The following is a 24,121-nucleotide window of genomic DNA, read 5'->3' on the forward strand; positions in this document are numbered from 1 at the left end:
CACCAATGTATTATTTATGTACAGAACTCAGGTTTCCAGGAATAAAGAGTTGCCCCATATAATTTTCCTTTCTTATACTGCTAGAGGAAACACATTAAAGATGGGGTTATGCTTATTAGGAAGCATGTTACCTGCATGGCCTACATCATATTGCCTCTGCACGTAGCCATACACCATTGCTATCCAAGATCACAGATGAAGCACAGCAGGGCAGCTGTTCGATACAGCAACAATACTGTACAGCAGACAGAACTTCAAACAGTAAAGAACCCTATGGCACATATGCATAGCATATAACACGTTTAAACAATAATAATGCATCAGCAGAAATCAGGCAATATCTGTATACACAAAGGAATCAGATGGAACAACATATTATGCTTAGTAACAGCAACGTTTCTACCATCTACTACAATAAAGTACAACTTTGCAACTTCCCATATGAAACCTTCATTCGAAACAGTGGAGCATGGGGTGAAGCAAAAGCAGTGGTCAGATTGTTAAGTCTTGGAAACACACATAGAACTTAAAAAATAAAAATAAAAAACCTTTGCAAGTAGCTAGTTTATGTTAGTGTGATGCATGATGAGAATCAAGCTTATATCTCCATTTAAAAAAAATGTGAGTTAATAACATCGTTGCTTTCAAATGTTTCAGTGCTCACTTTGATGAGAATCTATTTAGCAATAAGCCTAAGGTTTACAAGCCAAAATTGAACTCTCTCTCTAGTTTGAGATTTCTAGTTGACCTAGAAAAATGATCACTGGCCTCAGGAAGTTTGCTGAACGGAAAGGCTTATCAAACATTAATATCCGATTTGTAAGGAACCTAACGTATTTGGTTTTTCATTAAACAGTCATAACGGGACATTACCTACCTTGTGAAGCATCTTATAATTGCTTGGGATTGGATAAATTTATAAGAGCCCTGAAGAAGTCGTTGGGGACTAGAGCACTGCCCCATGACGAAACACGTGTTGGCTCGGAGTGTATTTCCATGGATGATGCTGTAAATTTGAAGATGTGATCTAATAAACCTCAGGATTAGATTGGACTTTTTATTGATTGATGTGAAATTCTTGGACTGTATTCCTTTGAAATTTACTCACTTGGACTTTGACTTACTTGATCTGCAATTCTACTCACTTGAATTTTGACTTATTTAATTTGTGATTAGATAATCTGGGCAAGGGGGGCCTCACATTGTGTCAATGCTGGCCTCAGCTGCCTGAATCTCTAAATGCTACTCAGACCCATATTCTTTTGAAATAACTACTAATATTGGTCATTTACAAGGGTTGATTAAAGATAACGAGAGAGATACACTGGAATGCATCCTGTGAAGAACTAAAAAATAGCTTGCGTTGAGTATTTGAATCTGATGTGCCAGAAAGTTGATGCAAAGTTTCATATCTCCTGTTTTGGATGCAGAGCATCACAATTCCCTATGGAAGCTATAAGTTAAGGGAACCACAAGTTATGTATTTTAGATACAATTGTTTATTAAGTTGTTTTTTTTATTGCATCTATTAGTAAATACAACCATACAAAATGCAGCCCAACAAGACAGTGCATAACACCATTGACAAAATATGTTGACAAGCCCCATATTGATGGGGTACAGGCAATCGTATCAGCAGATTAATCAATAGGAGGAATTAGCTCCGTTACATGTTGCACCGTCTATGGTAGTTAACAACTATGTTTTAAGAATAGAACAGAAGGAGTGGGAGAAGAAGGCGGGGGAACCCACACAGACACCATTTCTCTCATTTAAAGGGGAGCAATTACTCGTCATCTTGGAAGGGGGCATCTACTGCTTCATAACTAATGCTAAGCATTAAGTGACTCGTTGCCACCTCATGTCTGGGACTCAAGGAAGGATCGTAGGGGGGCCCATGTATCTCACGGTCAGGAATTTTCCAGCATCAACTCCCAATATACCATTTGTTGTTCCTGGCAGTACGCAGCATCCTTCAGCCTCGGCATCGGGGTAGCCGTTTCCTACCCCAGCACAGTGCCACCACACGCTGAGGCAGCAGCAGCCCCACTAAATTCCTGTAATCTGAGGGAATCTCTTTTACATATCTCAGGAGGGGAATCTTGGTGGTGTGCGGCACTGCAAGCCCAACCACCTCTTCAATCGCCCTCCTCATCTCTGTCCAGTAGCTCTGAAGCACCCCACAGACAGATGTAGGAAGTCCACCTCAGGAGCAAGACATCAATCACACCCAGTGTCCACTCTAACGCCCATTCTCTTTAAGCTGCTCGGAATGTAATATAAGAGATGCAAAAAGTTAAAATGAATAAGGCATAGTCTATAACTGGGGGAGTGCTCCTGCATCTGCGTGCAGCAATACCGCCACACCTCATCCAAAAGGGTCTCGCCTATGTCCGCCTCCCAATGAATCCTAGCTATAGACCTTCAAGGGGGCCTCTGAAGTCTGCCTACAAACATATAGGCCCGTAATGAGTCACGCGTGGATGGCATTCTGCACATAAACTCCAGCGCTTGGCACACCGGAGGCATCGCAGGAAAGCAGGTTTACCGTGCCGACAGCATAGCCCTAATTCTAAGGAAGAATAACCGGTATAACGCAGTATCGCAAAGTGCAGCCTCCAAGGAGACAAACATCCCCTCCGGAAACCAAGACCCCAGGTTAATCATATTTAACTCGCATAGGTGCTCGCAAAATTGACCATCCTGCGATATCGGCAGGCCCGTTACATCCCGCACCGGCATCGAAGGCGCAAAGGGCTCCCGTACCCCTGTACGTTTCAGCAGCGCTGCCTGTGCCATGCATGATACTGTATCCACCCCTCGCGGCCTAGGTCTGGGCGGTCCACCAGTCACCCCAGACAACCTATCAGGCCAGACAGAATCATACTCAGGGGCCAGGTGCAGTAAGTATCATATAGGGTGTAACCAGAAATGTGCAAAATGGGCCGGTGCACAGTTATAGTAAAGTTCCAGATCCGGGGCCACCAGACCACCCTGCTCAAACAACAGGGTCAGAGTTTCCCATGAAATTCTGGGCTGGCCACCTGCCCAGGCAAGAGCCGCAAGCAAAGATTTGAGCCTTTTCAAGAAGCTAGATATGGGAATAAGAGGTATGTTAATGAATAGATATAGGAATTTCGGCAGAATCACCAGCTATTGCTATGAGTCCAGTCAGCGAGAGTGGCAGCGAGCGCCAAATCGCCACCTTGTTTTCCAGCCACACAATGGCCTTCCCATAATTGGCCAACCACAGCTCGTCTACCTCCCTTACTTAGCCAAATTCCCAGATACCGCACCGGCCCATCAGCCCAGCTGAGGGGATATCTGCAGCGACACTGCGTCATTGCAGCCGACAAGGGTAGCACCACCGACTTCGACCAATTAATTGTAATCCCAGAAATCTGGCCAAACTGAACTCTCTCATCTATCAGCATATCAAGGTGTAACTGCGGGTCACAAACATACAGTGCAACATCATCCACATGCATAGAAACCAGTATTGGACGCTGTCTGAACGCCAGTCCCCTATGATTATGGTGTTGTCTCAGGCGCGCCTTAAGCGGCTCCATCGCCACCACAAATAGCAGCGGCGAGAGGGACACCTTTATCGAGTACCCCTTGCTATCGGAAAGGGATCCAACTTCATCCTGTTGCTTCTCAATCTGGCAGCTGGCTCCAAGTACACCAGGCCAATCAATTGGATGAACCTAAGACTCAGCCCCACCCTAGCCAACAAACAGAACATGTACGACCATGAGAGAGAATCAAAGGCCTTAGTGGCATCCAGGAACACTGCTGCCACGCGTTCCTCAGATCAGACCATACGAGCTATACAAAGTCGAGCGTCCAGGCACAAAGCCAGACTGATCAGGTAGTGCCAAAGAAGGGAGTAGGGGCTGCAACCGGGACACTGAGTTTCGCCAGGATCTTCTTGTCTATATTTATTAACGATAGCGGCCTATACGAATCGCAGCTGCACGGGTCCTTCCCCGGCTTCAAGATGGTCACGATGAGGGCCTCACGCAACAAGGCCGGAAGAAATCTGCCTTCAAGCGCCTCTGCATACACCTCAAGGAGGTGCAGCTCTAAAATATCTGCATATTCCTTACAGAAAGCCAGCGTCATACCGTCCAGCACCGGGGCCCTATCACCCAGCAAGCCTCATATAGCCTGAATTACATCTTCCACCGAAAAAGGAGCATCTAGGACCTGCCTGTGAGAATATTCAAGCCAGAGTAGGCTGATATCCTCAAAGTATTCTGTATAAGAGTGCGGCCTTAACTCCTAGGCGTACAAGTCAGAATAAAAAAGTCATTCAAGACACGCTCGATTTCCTCAATGCCAGTATGGTGTACTCAGGCAGAGTCAATCAGCTCTACAATATAATTCCCAGCCCACGACCTGTGAAGCATTGCAGCCTGAGTTTTACCAGCCCTCTCCATATCTCCTTGCCTTGGCTTCTTTCCCCAAAAAACAGACCTCCCGAAGTGCTGCCTCCTCATATTGTGACAGCTTTTCTCTTATTTGATCCAGGAGGCCGCTGGAACCATCTGTAACCAGTCATTTCTCCAGGCCAGCAAGCTGTGCCTCTAAGTTCGCTAAGTCGCATCTTAGCACCTTCATCACACCATGTTGTTTGGCAAGACAGATCCTGCGAATCACGACCCTGAAGGCCTCCCACAAAGTGCCCGCTGAGGATACCGATCCCTAGTTGACAGAAAAATATTCCACTACAAAGACAGGCATCTCCTCCCTGAAGGCCTGATCTCTTAAACCATAGGCCAATCTCCATGAAAATTTGCGGCGAGGGGCCCCAGGGATCAGCAGTTCCAGCATGACCAGCGAGTGGTCCGACAGAGTGCAGGGCATATGTTCAATTGACTCTGTCCAGAGCTCTACATTTCTGGTTCCGAGCCATCTATTGATGCGGGACCAGCTATTATGTACATAGTTGATGCATGTACCTTCCCTATCCGCATCATGCTTCCCCCTCCACAGGTGCACCAGGGCACCCTCAGCCATAATAAGGGACAAGGCCCTCGCAGCTGCCACATGTTGTGGGCTCTCTCGATTTGCCGCAAAGTCCAATACCACATTGAAGTCTCCTCCCCATAGCAGAGACCCGGAGCCCAAAGAGTTAATCAAGTGCCATACTTCCCCAAAGAATTTGGGGTCGTCAACATTGGGGCCATAAACCGACACCAGACGGAACGGCATCATACCTTAACGACCATGTGGGTCAAGCAATTTTTCGGTGCGTCATTGCAATCCCTTTCTGAGCAGGATAGCCACCCTTGTGCATAGCTTGAGTACACCACTACATGACACTCTCCAATCCAGACAGCCAGCCAGCCAGCCCTCCCCGTAGACCTCGTGGCCTCAGTCAGATGAGTCTCCTGCAGCATAGAGATACTGATCATATGGCACTGCATGTAAGTGGACAGCAGTCTCATTTTGCGCTCATCATTCACCCCCCCTGAACATTCCCCCGAAAAATTTAAAGAGGTGTCTGAACAGGATACCCTGATGGTATAATCAGGGGAGGATGAGATGTATAGAAGAGCCACCATAGGGATAATGTCTAACTGCAAAAGCAGAGAACTTTAAGCACCAATAACTGTGGGTCGAGGTTGATGTCTATGATGAACCGCTCACCGTCTATCTGTGAAGGTGCAGTGTTGGTTGTCTCTAAGCAGAGGGCCTCAACATCGAACATTTTTAACATAGGCATCTTGATGTTGACCACTGTAAGTAATGCCTCCACCAGACATCACAGTCTGCCTCGACCCTGAACCATGTTTCAATGCTGGATGATTTTTTGTTCTCCACATGATGTTGAAAAACACTGCAGAAACGCAGGCAACTGCTGTCCTAGTCTATGACAACAGTGTGGACGATGTTGAGAACAACAAATATAGTTATAACTCCTGTGTCACTTTTCTTCCATTGATTTCCCTCTTCTGAAGTCATTTAAGCAAGGTGATAAGTGAGGAGGAACACAGAGGACATTCTCTGGCCTCCCGGTCAGGTAAACCTTTGTACATCTCCAATGTACTTTGGTGGTGGATAAATTCTTTGTACTTGCAATTTCTCTTGGACATATTCCTACAAAATTCATACTCATTGGAAGAGTGTGAGGTTTTCTGTGTCACTCAGCATCTTTTTTCTGAGAATAAAAGAGGCACCTCAGGGAGTTTGCAGGCATACCTGCCTGGAAAAAAAATGAGAGATAATCCACTTACAAGTAGGAAGGGCTGCCCTGCCCACTGAAAATGAACATATATAAGCTTAGAAAATGGAAAGCAGAGAGAAAATGTTCTCAAAATTAGGTGTTTGAAGACGCTAACTATGTTCAGCGAGCCTCTCACACAAGCCAGAAATAAAGAAAAGATTCTGTGAGCCATCATGTGGAAGGCATTTTAAGTTTGGGAAGCTGGATTCTTAAAGGAAAAGTGTAATATTTTAACTCTGCTTCAGTGTCCTACATACCTGCTCACATTTCCCTAATTGTTACCAGGTTTTTAAAGGTTCACCACCCAGGGATATGCTGCAGTGTTGCTTTATGTAAAGTTGTCACTTTTACAACACTTTTAAACTCTTAAAAGAAAATACTTCAAAATGTCTAAGAAAGCTTGGTTTGTGAACTACATTTTAGAATGGCAAACATACACTTAGAAGTTAAACTGTATAAAAAATGTTTTTTAAAGTGTTCTTGAAAACCTGCACACAGACAACAATTATTCTAACATGTATGACTTTTAATGCACGGAACTAACTTTTGAGATCTTAAGTAGTAAAACTTTACCCCTATAAGACAGGATACATGATTTGGTCAATGGTTAACATCTCCAGCAGGTACAGCAATTTTTCAGGCGGATTGAGATGGTTCCATTATCTCTGTTACGCAGATGTAACATAGAGAGCACTGCATCTTGTTGAAAATGCAACATTGGGATTCACTCATATTCTCAACCTTGAGCACATGGAAAATGAGAGCCAAATCTACATACCTTGTGAGAGCTCAAATTGTGCAAAGGCAACATGCACAAATGCGAACATCTTGCAGTTCAATCGAGCAATCTGAAACTGGTCACGAGCCTCCTCTGGACTAAGGATGCTACAAGATATTTCATAAAACACAAAGTTACAGCTTGCATTAATACTCCATAGGCTGCTCAACTGCTTATGCACGGAAAAACAACAAAATGAAATTCCAAACAAATACTGAACATAAAACATAGGGCAACATTTAGAAATGTAGTCAGCAGCTTTCTTCCCGTCCCTTAAAGAGTTCTAATGAGTGCCTCTTCAAACACAAAAATAATTGAGACAAGCACAACAACTATGTTATGGATACAAGGTCAATGATTTTTGCAAGTCATTGTTTATAGTTTCATCTCGTTATCTGTTCAATTATAGAATTCATTTTCTTGTTTTGTACAAATGTTGTTTGCATACAGCGGCCCCAGCACTCTTCCCTGTGAAGCACAGCCCTCTGCATGCTTCTCTAGCGACAAGGGACTCCTTTCTAGGTGTGCTGTGTGGGCCTCACCACGACTCTCGTGCTTGCGTCCTGTGGGTCGTCTGTGGAGGCCGCCTCCTCTTCCTGTGACTCTCCTAACTGCTGAGGGTCACCCGGGACTCCCCTCAATCAGTTGAGTACCCATGGACCTTGCTGGTCCCTGGGAGCTCTGCATTGCTTCTTCCATGACATTTGTCTTTGCCAAGGCTTGTGGTTTTTTCACACCACTGGCCGACTGCAATCCGTCTTCCAGTGTGGGACGTCGACTGCATCACTTAAGGAACTCTTCGGCTGCTTAAGTGCTGCACTGCTGATCGTCTTCGTCCATCTGGTCCTGCATCCAGAGATGTGAACTGGATTTGGCCCCCTTCCTTTACAAGTCTTCCTCTACCAGGATCCACCTTTAGTTTCTTGCAGTCTTGTCTGGGTCTTGCAAAATCCTTTTCTGAAGTCCTTTTGGTGTGTTTGGGGAGAACCAGGTACTTAACTCTCTTCTCCTGGTTGTTGGGGGGCACTCTGGTACTTACCTTTTGGGGTTCCTAGTTTCTCCAGCCCCCTTCTACTGATTCCACTTCATTCAGTGGGGGCCCGACTTTCGCATTCCACTTTCTTAGAATATGGTTTGGTCCCCCGTAGGGCCTTCAGTACTTACTATTGCCTTCACTGTTTTCTATTGCCTTTTATGCTAATTCCTGACTTCTAATGTGTATATAATAGTGTGTTTATTTACCGCCAGTTGGGGTACTGCCTACATAGTATTCTGGTATTTGTGTTACCATAATAAAGTATATTTATTTTTGTAACACTGTGTGGTTCTTTCATGTGGGTTTAAGTGCTGTGTGACTACAGTAGTATTGCATAGGCTTTGCATGTCTCCTAGATACGTTGTGGCTGCTCATCCACAGCTACCTGTGGAGAGCCTGGCATCCTAGACACGGACTACACCTCACTAATAGGGGATACCCGACTCTGATATAAGGTGTTAACACCATAGGTGCTCACCACACACCAGGCCAGCTTCCTACACCGAACCTATGAAAATCAGAGTAACAGAAGAAAAAACAAATTATATGACACAAGGTACTTTTGGTCCCATGACCCATCTCATGTGTAACATAGTGTTAGGTATTACCAGCCTGACTACAGGAAATAACTTACAGTTTGCCGATCTATGAGATCGGGAAATAGGATGCTTCTGGTAGGGACCAACAGTACTAGGGGGAAATCTACTCCACATTTGTGTGTTAACTGTGCTCCTCTAAGCTTATTAAATAGATGTGGACCCTACAGCAAACTGATGTGTACCTTCAAGAATGCTCTGCCTCACAAGTGAATTACTTCTTAGTCCCTTTAAAGACAGTTGGCCTATCTAGGCAAAAATGGATAGTTAACAAGGACAATCAGGAAAGCACAACACTCCGAGACTATAAAGCTACTATAAAGGTCTCAGATTTATTTTTTAACAATAAATTTGGGGCAAACAGTGAAGCAATAATGTCTCTGAAAGCTAAGCATATCGTAGAAAATCAGATGCTCTTATTACAAAGACAGCTGGAAGAACGCATAAGACACTGCACAATGTGCAAGATCTCACATTTTTAAAGCAAAAAGGATTTTAAAAATCTAAAGTGGACAGAGCCTGCGACCTGGCACTGTAATGTAGTTCAAATGTGTTTTTATTGTGCGCCATAACATTGATATATAGTCAAAGTGCGTTTTCGAGCTGGTAGCATGCTACTTGCGGGGAGTGCTACAGGTGGAAGTGTGTCATATGGCATATATGGTTATTGTATTGATTTGCTGTTATGGATGACAACCAGGAGTTGAGCACCTATTGTGTTTTGTTGAAGTAACGAAGTATGAAAAAAAAAGGAATCAGAGCTATGCCACTTAAGCATTAGGGACCTCATGTACATGAAACCTGTCTGGTCCCAAAGGCTGTACAAATTCTATTATACAAATCAGAAACTGGTGGGTCATGAAAGGTATATCCCTCCACTATTTGGGATCGGCAATAGTATGTTTAAAAGTTTTGACACAAAAACTGCGATCACACACAATTTAGCAGAGTTGGAGTACTATATGTTTCCTAAATTGGAAGGTGCCCCAGTGGAAATTGTGTCAGGCAGTATAGAGGCATGAGCTGCAATAAAAAATAAGCATTTGCAATGCACTAGGTCTCACATATTTCTAACAAGTTAATAGTCATCCTTTGACAACAGCGCCAACGAGTTAAAAAAAAAAAAAAAAAAAAAAAACACGAGAAGAAACTGAGGAAAGACGACTTGGCAAAATAAAGTTAGCTTTAAAAAATAAAACTTTGCAATTTTGTGCCTGCTGGGCATGTTTTTGCTATAAGAAGAGTGCCACGGAAACCAAAAATGGTGAGTGATAGGCGGTCTCCAAGCCCTTTACATAACACAAGCGCAACCCTAAAAAGGGTTGACATGCTGGAAATGTAAATAAGAAATGAAGGTCTGCTGTTTGTCCCATGCCTCTATCACTTTGCTTACAGCCATTCGTAGACGATCATAAGATGCAACATCCTTCTACAATATTCATGAAGCAGGAGGTTTAGAGACTATCTACAAGTGCACATTTCCCAATAAGATGGATTAGGACATCACAAAAAGCTGGGAAGGTTGCAAAAAGTCAGTGTGCAATTTCCACCCACAATTTGCAAGCAGTCTTACTACATCATGCCCTAAATTGTGATATGTGAATTAATATTAAGTAAGAGTGCAGTGTGGCTAATGTGGGAAACATTTTAGGGTGTGTTTGACAGAGCAGCTTCAAACTATAGTGCAGCATGCACACGTACGAGAGAAAAGATGCAGCTGTGCATGCACGCAGAAACAAGTTTCAGATTAGTTTATCCTCTAAAGTTTAAACCACCAAGAATAAATGCATAGGAAGTACAGAATGGTGAAAGGATGCTTTCTTTGAGTGGCGCAATTTTGTATCATGTACAGTTTCCGCTCTAAAGTTTACAGAGGAAGGAATAATACAACCAACATCAGTAAAGGCTCAGATGGGTCGTTTCGAGCAACCATTATACGATCAGCCATAGAATCTGCCCGCTAAGTACATTTATTTAGGCAGAAAGGAGCCCCTTATGAACGGATATTACTTAGCCAGCTAAAGGATAAGCTCTGTTGTGTCACCAAGGGGTGACTGGGAAACAACCATTATGTATTAAGGGTTAGAATATGACTGAAGCATTCGTCCAGAAGTAGCAAGCAGCAAAACGTATGAATGGGCATTACACAACAAGCTGTAGTCTCAGGTTTGAGGAGTCTATCCAGGTCAGGAAAAGTACTCCTCAAAGCAATAACAGTCACTTCATAAACAGAGGTCTTTAAGGACCACTCAGGAGCAGTCGTAGCACCACACATCAGTGCATGTGGCATTAAGGAATCAAGAGTGAGGCTGTCAATAAGCAAACCTGTTAAAGGAATTTATGTTACAGAACAAACCAGAGAAGAGGGGGATGACAAGGGTTGTTAACGAAATAATCTAAGACCTACTACCTCTGTGCTTAAACTGGAGCACGAAGTGGACTTGACAATACTGCAATGACACTGATAAATTGTGTTTTAGGGTAGAGCCCCTTCGCAAGAGAGACGGCCTTTACTTTCTCCTTCCTGACAGATGTCCTAGGTGCGGATTAGCAGGTATGCATAGTTTTTACAGTTCCACTTAGAATGCTGTGAACTGGTAGTGCTGAGGACTATGTTGATCTATGATTTCCTTCACCGATGGAGCTTAAAGAGTGATGTGCAATTCAGAGGCTTATCTTTCATGACATTCATTAAGACACACCAAAGAGTATAGTAGTTGCACATTGGTACGTGTGATCTACTGGAAGACAAAGGTAAGCCATCCGCCTGCCACCTAACTAGTTTAGGGGTGGAGTAAGGTAATGCCTTCCTTGGCATAGTTACCCCATGACTTTTTGCCTTTTGTTGATGCCAGTTATGACAAAGTGTGCTGGGACCCTTCTAACCAGGCCCCAGCACCAGTGTTCTTTCCCTAAACTGTTACTTTGTTCCCACAATTGGCACAGCCCTGGGACACAGATAAGTCCCTTGTAAATGGTACCCCCTGGTACCAAGGGCCCTATTGCCAGGGAAGGTCTCTAAGGGCTGCAGCATGTATTATGCCATCCTGGGGACCCCTCACTCAGCACATGCAAACTGCCTCACAGCTTGTGTGTGCTGGTGGGGGAAAAACTGACTAAGTCGACATGGCACTGCCCTCAGAGTGCCATGCCCACTTCTCACTGCCTGTGACATAGGTAAGTCACTCTTCTAGCAGGCCTTACAGCTCTAAGGCAGGGTGCACTATAACACAGGTGGGGGCATAAGTGCATTAGCACTATGCCCCTACAGTGTCTACGCAAAACCTTAGACATTGTAAGTGCTGGGTAGCCATAAAGAGTATATGGTCTGGGAGTCTGTCAAAAACCAACTCCACAGTTCCATAATGGCTACACTGAAATCTGGTAAGTTTGGTATAAAACTTCTCAGCGCAATAAATTTATTTAATTGTAAAATACACTCAGAGGGCATCTCAGAGATGCCACCTGAATACCAATCCGACTCCTAGTGCTAGGCTGACCAGTTTCTGCCAACCTGCCACAACCAGACGAGTTTCTGGCCATATGGGGTGAGTGCCTTTGTCACTCTGTGGCCAGGAACAAAGCCTATAGTGGGTGGAGGTGCTTCGCACCTCCCCCTGCAGGACCTGTAACACCTGGCGGTAAGCCTCAAAGGCTCATACCTTTTGTTACAGCACCCCAGGGCATCCCAGCTAGTGAAGATGCCCGCCCCTCCGGCCACTGCTCCCACTTTTAACGGCAAGGCTGGAGGAGATAATGAGACAAACAAGGAGGAGCCACCCACCAGTCAGGACAGCCCCTAAGGTGCCCTGAGCTGAGGTGACTCCTGCTGTTAGAAATCCTCCATCTTGAGATTGGAGGATTCCCCCAATAGAAATAGGGATGTGCCCCGCTCCCCTCAGGGAGGAGGCACAAAGAGGGTGTAGACACCCTCCAGGACAGTAGCCATTGGCTACTGCCCCCGACCTAAACACACCCCTATAGTTAGTATTTAGGAGCGACCCTGAACCCAGGAAATCAGATTCCTGCAACCTGAAGAAAGAAGGACTGCTGACCTGAAAGCCCCGCAGAGACGACAGACACCAAGTGACTTGGCCCCAGCCTTACCGGCCTGTCTCCAAACTCAAAGAAACTGCACAGCGACGCATCCAGCCGGACCAGCGACATCTGAGGACTCAGAGGACTGCCCTGCACCTAAAGGGCCAAGAAACAGCTGAGAGCAGCGGCACTGTTCAAAAACAGCAAGAACTTTGCAACTTTGTTGCAACTTTTAAAGAACTCTCTCTTCCCGCCGGAAGCATGAGACTTCTCACTTTGCACCCGACGCCCCCAGCTCGAGCTCCAGAGAACAAACACCGCAGAGAGGACTCCCAGGCAACTACGACGACGCGAGTACCCAGAGTCGACCCCCCTGCACCCCCACAGTGATGCCTGCAGAGGATCCAGAGGCTCCCCCTGACCGCGACTGCCTGGTAACAAGGAACCCGACACCTGGACCAAGCACTGCACCCACAGTCCCCAGGACCGAAAGGAACCACCTTCCAGTGCAGGAGTGGCCAACAGGTGGCCCTTTCATAGCCCAGTCGGTGGCTGGCACGAGAAGCCACCCTATGTCCTGCCTTCATCGTGTAAGTGACCCCGGGCCCCTCCATTGCTTCCTATGGCAAACCAGACACCTACTTTGCACACTGCACCAGCCCACCCCTGTGCCACTGAGGGTGTGTTTTGTATGGTGCTCCACAAAACCCCCATGGTCTGCTCCCAGAGGACGCAGGTACTTCCCTGCCAGCAGACCGGAAACAGAGCACCCCTGTTCTCCATAGGCGCCTAAGTGTTTTGGGTCTTCCTTTGACCACTGCACCTGACCGGCCCTGTGTTGCTGGTGCAGTGACTTTGGGGTTGCCTAAGAATAAAAGAATAAAAATATGTATTTTTATAAAGCGTCTGCAATCCTGCATATGGGTGTAGTTACTCAGTGTTAATGAATATCTATCTATGAAGATCCCTACTCACATCTTTCATAACTAATAACAGTGGGGATTATGATGTCAGTGTAAATTATGAGCAATGACATTTAGATCTCTGAATAAACATCTCTAGTAAGTGAATTGTAACCACATCCCTGCACATACTTTAAAGTCAGCACATTACTAGGGGCCAAAATCCACCACCCTTCCAAAGATCGACTGAACCTCTTTAATGGCAAGAGTACATCAAAATTGGCAGACGAAAAAGTCGGACAGTTGGCATCTGCTGTGGAATGCTAATCAGTCCTTGGCTAGGAAATATATTTGTGATTCCTTAGTGCAAAAGCCTTTGTGCTCCAAGGAAATGCAGTGTAGTCAGCTTGCATTACTGACAGTAGTTCAGATATATAATAGTCTACACATATTCGCAAAAGGTAACTATTTGATGCTACTTGTAACACTTATAAAATTCATTTCCGATTATGCACAGGTACATGCAGAAGCATGAAAGCAATATTTATGCTAGTGATATTTTTATTTTATATTGCGAACATGCCATAAAAATAAACAAAATGTTCAGCCACGAAACATGGCTCTCACGTGCTTACAATAAAAATGTAAACTTAAAAGAAATTCTAAGATGTAGTTTATTTACTATCAATATTGTTTACATAAAAAGCCTTGCTGTTGTTTCATGTGTTTTATCATCAATGGGGAGGGTGGCAAAAATAAATTAACACCTAATCAAGCACAGAGATTGCTGAACAATGGCAATTAAACACTTTATAACTGCGCATTCAAAAAGGAGACAGGAGGCATAAAAGAAATAATTTAACTAGGTATCCAAAGTGCAGGCGATAAAATAGCTAGTATTTAAAGCTAATATTTAAAAAAATATATATATATTTCTCAAAACCAGTTTGAACCAGATCTGTCACTGAAGGGAAAGGAACTATTTTTCAGCATATGTAAACGTGCACAGACTGGGTGCAGTCACTAAAAGTGAAGGGTCCTAATTGGCACAGAGGGCTTACCCATCGTCCAATGCTATATGCTGCGCTGTGTGGAAGCTAAAATATTGGCAATTTAATGGACCAATCGATTAAACCTGGTGAACCATTATGGGCAAAAACAAAGACGGAGAAGGAAGTTGTGGGGCTAGGTCTTTCCTTCTTATAGCCTTACTAAATAGGCTCAGCTAAAAGAACTACCACAGGATGGACCGGAAAAAGGATACATCAATGCTCCCACGCATCCCATAGGTCGTAGCACACCTGCTCCGTAGTGGAACAGGAAGAAACCCAATGATTAAGCATGCCACCAAGGTGTAACCCTGGTGGGTGAGGGTTTTTATAACAGGAAAATACTTTTTCCTGCCCATCCTGTGGTAGTTCTTTTAGCTGGTCCTCTTTTGAAATAAAATTGGGTCCCAAATCTAAAAAAAAAAAAAGTCACAAAAGTGCACCCAGAAGTATAGGTTCCGACATTAGCACAGATTAACAACCTGTATGATTTTTTTTCTCCCTCTCCCTCCAACTACACCCCCTCCCCTCACCATGGAAAAAAAAGTCTTACTTCTGCTTTTGTCAGCAATAAATATCAACGTTTTCTAGCCTTTTCAAATGTGGGCATAATTTGGCAAGTATCTTGGGAATACTTTTAACCTGTAGATTTCTGAGTGTGCACATACTCAAAGGCCATTTCAACCGTGGGTCTACCACTTTACACCTATATCCAGCCACCGGATGTAGATTTTATGAAAGTTGGCAAAATCACAGCCCTGCTAGAATACATAGTATGATGTTGGAGGCCTGGCATAACGAGAGAGGCTATTATCATAGCTTTCATAGGAGCATGTTGGCATAAGTGGTCACCTCAATACCCAACACCAAAAGGGACAGTTTTTTTTTTTTTTTTTTTTTTTTTTTTTTTTTAAACACGACAGGTTTTGCAGGACAAATATATTTCTGAAGCATCACATCCTTGGATATGTAGATATTTTCTAAAATCCCGTACCCAAGCTGTCACCTTCAATATCTTAAGTTTTTTAAAATGACACTTAATAAACGTAAAAATTATTAATGCGCTTTTCAGACTGGTGCCAAATTGTTAATTTCGCGTTTGAAACAGGCAACTCTTTTCAGAAATGCACACCATTCCCCGAAAAACAGTGTTAAGCAGATCAAACGTTTCTACTCGATCACTTCCCTTGTCAGCAACAAGAAATCTGCCATTTACAATGTTAAAATTACATCCGATACTCACGCTTTAAGTTCAGAAAACCTGACAAGAATCCTGGCATAGCTTTCGTTTGTACTGTGTTCCTCTGCAGGGAGAACCGTAATTGCTCGGCTATACAAGTCTACAAGTTTGTTCAACAACTCCTGGTCTACACGAGGGTCGCCTTTACTTTCTGTTTTAAGTAAAAAACTCATCCATTCTTCTGGTTTATTTCCCATGGTCATCAGCAAACCAATTGAGGCGGAGTGGTCTGCAAAAAAGTTAAAACCATTATTGCACAGATAAGCAAACATCTGTGACCAAACCGACGAATAAAAAGTGAAATTGGAACCACAACAACGAATTTCGTTGACGCTTTAGTCAAGCAAGCAAATACGCTTCATTCCTCCATCACCCGGATATATAAGCATGGCCTCCCCAAACAACCAATCCCCCTAACTAGCAAGTTTAAAATCACACGCTCAACGAACATCAGCACAGCTCCGTGAATTATCGGACAGCTTTTAAAGTCTTAGCCGCAACTCATTTCGATCTTCCAAATTAAAGACCAGATTCGCGGTTTTACTTATGGAAAATCTAATTTTATACATTTTATTGTGATTTGGACCAGTGTTTAACATAGGCACATTCATTTCCTCGTACGTTTTGATGATTAACTACTTAACGTAGCCCACGTTCGGGATTTCTTGTCAGTCGCCTATCAGCCAGACTGTCGAACGGACTTTCCAGCGTTTGCAGATGAGTCTTCGAGAACAGAATATTTGCTCAGTTTTGTGCAGTCACATTTAAATTGGATGTCTGATCCCTGCTGCACACACTCACTACCGTCTTTTTAAATTCGATTTGCCAATTATTTTGGCTTTTTCAACGAAATCGCCTGCTATAATTTCAAGTAAAAGTACTTTCAAAATATTGTAATTTTCAATTATTCAACATGTGTCACTGTTCTCTGTTTTATGCTTGCATCGCATGATCATGTTACTGTTTGCAAACTGTATGGCATTCCACTCTTCTCAAACATTTCTTCTATGCAATTGCCATGGGGTTCCAGCTGTAGTTAGGGCCCAAAATACATTATTTGTTAGGTGTCAGTTCATTTGGTCGCATTTCCATTGCTTTCATTAGTAATTACATCATACAGATTTCAACAATCTACATTATGCATTTGTAGGCCATCTTACTATTTCACAGACAAAAGGTGATCTTGCAAATCATCTTCTTAGGTCTGACGCACAAACTTAGGAATGGGCTTCGTTCATTCATACAACTTAAACCTGTGCAGATAGTTTTGCGACTATCATCTACAGTATTAATTGGATAACAGTTTCGATGCCTAATATGAATAAGAACAAGGACAAAGGGTGAAAGGAGTTAGATCGTCCCATTTTACGAAGAAGAGTTAACAAATTCAGACAGCGACAGCAGACATTACATTTCTCATTTTGCACTCTGCCCTTTTACGACACCAATCAAGAAATTTCAATATTGTGGAGGATCACTAATTCACCCGATGGTGCAATAGTCTTATGATGAGCCGGCTACCAAGCAACTACTTACAGACAGCTGCAGGACGAGTACACAGAGGCAAGCCCATCTGCAGATGCTAAGACAGTGAGGCCTACGGGGGGGAGGGGGCTGTCACCTGCCTTAGCCAGCTTTTCTAGCTAAATGCAAGCAGAGGTGAGTCTATGACCATCTTCTGCCCAACACTGCGACCCATTTAGTTCTGTATTTGGGCTGGCCTCTACGATGCTCCTCCTGAACCCAAAGACTCTACATTTCTCAATAACTGTTTTACAGTAGCACTGTGGAATCTCTGATCCGTCCCCCAAAAGAAGATTAAGATTCAGCTGCTTCTTACTAACAACTCCTAGGAGGTAGGATTTTTTTTTTTTTTTTGCTTTTTTAATCCTTAAACTCCTTATTTTTACCCTGAGACTGGAGCTGGAAAGTCTAAATGGTTCTCTAAAGCTGTGGCTTCCACATTGTCCATCTTCTATGCCATAGTAACCTCAGAGCAGTTTTAAGATGAGGGCACAGTAGGCAATTGTAGGGCCCAACTTTTCAATAGGTCTGGTCCCTGCCTACCCTCCACAAGCACCACCGCCAGGCCACTGTGCCTCCAGAGTTTGTCACAATAATTGCCTCTTGTTCAGTTGCTGACTGCCTTTTCTGTTCATAGCCTTTCTGCTGAGACTACCACCCACACTGGCAATACCTTCTGATGTGGCGGAGCCAGCTTCTCTGATTTTAGAGACAGTTCCAGCTTGTTATTCTCTTCCAGATTTATACTTTTTCTTGGCAATGGCTTTCTTTTGGCGCAGATCTCCCATCTGATCTATACTTCGTACTGCTCTTTACTTCTTTGGAGGTTCTGGTTACCAATTTTGAGATAAATGTGAAGTCTTATACATTCTTATGCATCAGGCAGACCTTTTTGGTGCTGTTAGACGGCTGGCAAGACATGAGTATTTTAAATCCAGACATAAGGTGTGAGGCCCTCGTCCGCAACATCCGCTCAGGTTTGTTTCTGCACATACAATTATTATACAGGCAGTCTAGTGTCTCTGTTTTTTTTTTTTTTTTTTTTTTTTACAGTAATACTGTCCTGTTAGGCTTCTGCATATTCTCAGAGCCCCTCATTGTAAGGCATTCTATCAACTGCCTAGGCAGTGGCAAGCACCACAAACCCAGACACCCCTATAAACAGCTATGAAGGGGCATTTTTATCCGACTCTGGATCCTTCAGAAGGTTCCACTTTAGTCACTGGCGCAGAGTTGTGTCGGACCCATTTGCAGGGCCACAGGTCAAGCAGGGGCTACTGGGCCTCAGTAGTGGGGGTTGAGGTTGTTTGCCACTGATGTCCAATGGCTCTACAACTTAGACCAAATACAACAACTTTTGCACTTGATTTTCAGGCTTGAGAGGTCAAGCAGTTACAGGTTTCTCAACGAGGTAGTGTATGAAGGCTCATGCTAAGCACTCAACAATCAACACAACAACAAACTGAAAGCTGATGTCCAGCCAAGTGCTTATCTTTACAAGAATGAAAGTACTTTAATCACACAGATGTACTTAGTACTGCTTCCTTCACATTAGTCCATTATCCTGCGTGCTAGTTAGTGTAGGGATAACACTCGCCCTGCTCCTACTATGTCCTCCCCTCAGAATTCCTCCCTATTTTGGGGTTCACCATGTGGAATAATCAGGAATAGCATGAACCAGGCTCAGGTGTGGTAATTCAGTAACCACAATTCAAATGCATTCAGTCTTACAGTTAACTTACCCCTCGTTGGGTAGGCAAGATATCTTGGTCTTCCTGCACACTAACAGAGTTGTGGAAAAACAGCAGTTCCTTTAGATTTCAATGAAGCTGGACATGCGCTGTGTTCAGCAGTGCGCCTGCCCAGTCTCCACTGTAGAAGCCACAGCTCCAGGTCTGTGTAGATGAGGTATCAGATCAGGTAATGCAGCTCCACAGCAGTGTCTACAGCTCACCAGTAGGAAGACAGTCTTGAAAGGTTGCATCTTCAAGAGGACCAAAGGTAGGTGGATCCCTGTGTGGGCCAACTGCAAACACACAGGTGAAGCCCCCAGCCAGGCCACAGCAATCGGCCATATGTAGCCCTCACTGAGTCTTCTGCAATCACACAATTGCTGCCCAACCGAGTCTTCAACAATTCCGCAGTGGCACTGTCACAGTTCCAATTAGGAACCGAAATTAATAACTAGGGAACTCACATGCATCACAGTGCTCCCTAGATTACCTGGACATCCACAGCCACCAGAGACGTGCTTCACTCAACTCTTCCTGGACAGTTTCTCCTTCTGTAGAGCCAGGCAGGATCCTTCCCTTGGTCACCACATAGGCATGCTTGTAGGTGCTTCAGTGGATGCACGTAGCTCCAGCAGAAAAGCCAGACTTCAGATTATGTCCCTTCACCACTGGGAGATTGTCAGGCAGACACCAACCCTAGATACACATCAGTCCTTGAAGTACTATGAGGAACTCTTCCCACACTGGTCATAAAGGGCTTGAAACTAGAATCAAGTAGAATGCTGTGCGTCCTACTTTATGCACAATTCCCTGAAAAGGAGTATGGATCTACTGTCCCAAACTTAAGGAGCAGTTTGAGGTAGTTCTCATTTCAAGTGTTCTCTTCTGGTTGTTCTCCAGACGCAGACTTTGTGCAGAGTGATGCATTTAAAGTAGGTAGCACTGGGCTGTCTCCTTCATGGGTACCCACAACAGAGGAACAAATAGGTGTGACCTTTTTGCAACTGGCTGTCATGAGCCCAACTGAAAGCATAATTAGGGAAAAACAAAAAAGCAATTTCACTTGGAGTCTGCAGCTCCACCCCTCACCTGTACCATCCATCAAAGAAGCAAGATTAATCTGAAGCACCATGCTAACCAAGGCCTCACAGAATTAAGAAGGCAGCCCAGTGTCCACTCTTCTCAATTCAGTATCCCCACCCTTTGAGGTCACAAGACAAGTGCAGGCCCCTACACACACAAAAGCCAATATTTTATCATCCTGGAAAGAATCAACCCTACAGGGATGTGCTCTTTTGAATTATAATATTCCAATAGGTCTACAAAACTGTCAATACAGTGTACCAAGCTATCTAACAAATAACCCATAGCACGGAGTACAATGTTCTATTCTGTGAGTGCTCAATTCCTCTTGCAAAGCCGACAGTTACACCACAATTCCCACTGCAGCAACCCATTTGATATACACACATATACATCACCATGACACATACAGAAAAATCACGGTGCACTGAGGGCTATCATGAAGAACGATTTCCAAAAGTTTGCTCGTTACCTTGATTTCACAACCATGGATAAAAACTTGCAGTCCCTCTAATTCAATGCCTGTTGCAAATCGTTATCCAGACCCAGCTCTCCCTGCCCATCACACAGCTCTGTCCACCCTTCCCGAACAGGACTTAAATATAGCATTTCTTTGCTGCTCTCCACTTTTACGCATTCTTTTTCACACTTGGCAACAGGAGCAAGCTTACTGCCCCTTACTCTAGAGGGGGCACTTTTATGACACTAAGGCCCTCAGTACAACATTGGTGGTATAAGTTGCTTACCGCAGTGCAGAAGACCGCCAACACACCGCCGTCGAAATCTGCCACAGCTATTATGACCCACAGCTCGGAATCCGCCAAAATTCAGAAACCCACACAAATCCGCCACACCAAAAGGTCAGTGATAAACTGGCAAAAACAAAACCTCCACCGTCACGCCAACAGAAATACGCCCACACTATCACAACACACTAATCCACGCAGCGGTCTTTCAACCACGGTATTCCATTGGCGGTACACACCGCCGCGCTCAAAATACACACACATTCACAAAACACAGCCACATTGGACAATTCGAAATACACACACCTGATACACATACACACCACAACCAATACAATATAAAACACACACACCCACAAACCTCTACGACCAGAATCACTGAGAGAAGGCCAGAGAAAGACACCACATACAACTACCAAGCATCCACAGGCACACAATACCATCACCCACAGAACTTCCACGCACCTCACACAACACACCACGAAATATCACCCCACTTATCACTACACACACCACCCACACCACCCCATGGCACGGCAAAGACACCCCAGGTTCTCTGAGCAGGAGCTCAGGGTCATGGTGGAGGAAATCGTCCGGGTACAGCTACAGCTATTCGGAGCACAGGTGCAGCACACCTCCACAGCTAGGAAGATGGAGCTATGGCGAAGAATAGTGGACAGGTTCAACGCAGTGGGACAGCACCCAAGAAATAGGGATGACATCAGGAAGAGGTGGAACGACCTACGGGGGAAGGTGCGTTCCGTGGTCTCCAGACACCACCTTGCGGTTCAGCAGACTGGCGGCAGACCCCCACCTCCTTCCCCACAACTAACATGAGAGTAGCAAGTCTTGGCGATTCTGCATCCTGAGGGCCTCGCAGAAGTAGATGGAGGAATGGACTCTGGTAAGTCAAATCCCTATTACATCTCCCACCCTACCTGCATACTATCACATACCCCCACCCTCGCCCTCACCCCCATCACTCCAACTCCTCACAAATGCCCCAATATCACAAACCACACATCCCAACACCAAGCACTGCAAGCAACAACAAAGCATGGACACCCATCACCAATGCATAGCCACTGCACATATCCATACAACCCCCGAAACCACCATCACACAAGGTCCCACACAGGAATGCAAGCACTGGGGTAGACAGTCACCCACCTATTGCACACCATAGCGCACACAGATGTAATAAACATCCTTTTATACCCCTGCAGGACCCCTACCCAACGTCACCGGACAGGATGGTCCACACATGTCCACACCACCAACAGAAGAGGCCCACAGTGGTGACAGCAGCTCTGTCCAACTGGATCTAGATGACCAGCCCGGCCCATCGGGGACCTCGGGACAGTCGGTTCCCATCACAGTCACAGGCCACCACAGCTTTCCCCCCTCTGGAAACACCAGCACAGCACCCACCCAGCGGGCCCATACCTCTGTCCCCAGGACATGTCAATCAGCAATGTGTCCACCACTACAGGGAACCCAGGCTAACCCACCACCCCAACAGCAGGGACCTCGGGGCAGTGGTAGTGGGCACACCGTTCAGGGGACAGAGGCCCAGGGAAACAGGGGAACTGGGAGGGCTGCTGTGAGACAGGGGGAGGACAGGCCAAAGGAACCCACTCTCCACGAGGCCCTCTCCAACATCATGGGAGCCTACCACCACTCCCAGGAGACGACGGCAACGGTACTGGCCAAGTTTCAGGAGACACAGAGCCTGCAGGAGGAACAGTATTTCGGTTTCAGGGAGGAACTCAGATCCATCAATTCCACCCTGGGCACCATCGTAGGGGTGCTGAAGGAAGTACTCAACACCAGGAGGGTCACTGTGGCACAACAAGGGGCCCCTGACACTAGCCTGGACGATGAACTGCCCGCCACCTCCGTCGGCGCTAGTGGACAGGACGCCCCGCCACAGGACCACCACACCAGCACCCCACCCCCTGCAGAGGGAGAACCACCGGCAAACGGTCCCTGAGATCCAGGACAAAGACAGAGAACGATGCCAAGACCCCCGCCAAGAAATGAGACCACCCTGATTGTCATCCTTTTGTCCCACTTTGTCACCCTGTCCATCCTCAAACTGCCCCAGCTCCACTTCCTATGCTCATTTGCGCAATGCACCTGTGAGACCAATAGACTGGACTCTGCCATGGACATTCCTCCACCCTCACCCCTCACCATTTTACAACCCCCTCCAATATTGAGCACTTAAATAAACACCTTTGAAGCACAACACAATATGGAGTCAGTCTGTGATTTTGAAATAGTGTATTAGCAATTACAGTGTCAAAATGCTCTTTCAAATCTAATGTCAACATTCCTATGTCACACAGCTCTAGTCCATGAGGAAACACAGATGTCACACAGTGGGACCCACATCTGTTAAAACGTAAGGGAAAGTGACAACTCAGTGACCATACACTGGGTGAAAACAACAGACAGAGAGATAGTAGTGTTAAAGTACATGTAGTAGGCAGGTTTGTATTCTTACCAGTGTCTCACTGGAAGTATTGCAGGATCACAGAGGTCCTGTTGTCGATGTCCTCTTCTTCTGCTTCCTCGTCTTCACTGTCCACAGGCTCCACAGCTGCAACAACACCGCCATCTGGACCATCCTCCTGCAGAAAAGGCACCTGTCGTCGCAAAGCTAAGTTGTGAAGCATACAGCAGGCCACGATGATCTGGCACACCTTCTTTGGTGAGTAGAACAGGGATCCACCTGTCATATGGAGGCACCTGAACCTGGCCTTCAGGAGGCCGAAGGTCTGCTCTATTATCCGCCGAGTTTGCCCATGGGCTTCATTATAGCATTTCTCTGCCCATGTCCTGGGATTCCTCACTGGGGTCAGTAGCCATGACAGGTTGGGGTAACCAGAGTCACCTGCAAATGGCGAGGGTCAACTGTTAGACACACACTAACCTGAAAGGATATCCCCAGACCCAGACAACCATTCCCACTGACTTGCTTCCAGGTGCTCACCTATTAGCCACACACGGTGCCTCTGGAGTTGACCCATCACATAAGGGATGCTGCTATTCCGCAGGATGTAAGCGTCATGCACTGAGCCAGGGAATTTGGCATTCACATGGGAGATGTACTGGTCGGCCAAACACACTATCTGCACATTCATGGAATAATAACTCTT

General features: G+C 45.2%; 1 protein-coding gene across 1 annotated transcript in view; it reads right to left on the minus strand.

Moving 5' to 3' along the window:
• The window catches only part of TTK (TTK protein kinase), a 338,680-nt gene that overhangs the window by 252,776 nt on the left and 61,783 nt on the right, over nt 1-24,121 (minus strand). The window contains exons 3-4 of the mRNA XM_069235624.1: nt 15,875-16,100; nt 7,011-7,117 (exon numbers count right to left, since the gene is read on the minus strand). Of these exons, the coding sequence (XP_069091725.1) occupies nt 7,011-7,117; nt 15,875-16,100 (333 nt within the window). The remainder of the gene's footprint in view (nt 1-7,010; nt 7,118-15,874; nt 16,101-24,121) is intronic.

This window comes from Pleurodeles waltl, chromosome 5, assembly GCF_031143425.1.
Source record: "Pleurodeles waltl isolate 20211129_DDA chromosome 5, aPleWal1.hap1.20221129, whole genome shotgun sequence".
NCBI classification, from domain to species: Eukaryota; Metazoa; Chordata; class Amphibia; order Caudata; family Salamandridae; genus Pleurodeles; species Pleurodeles waltl.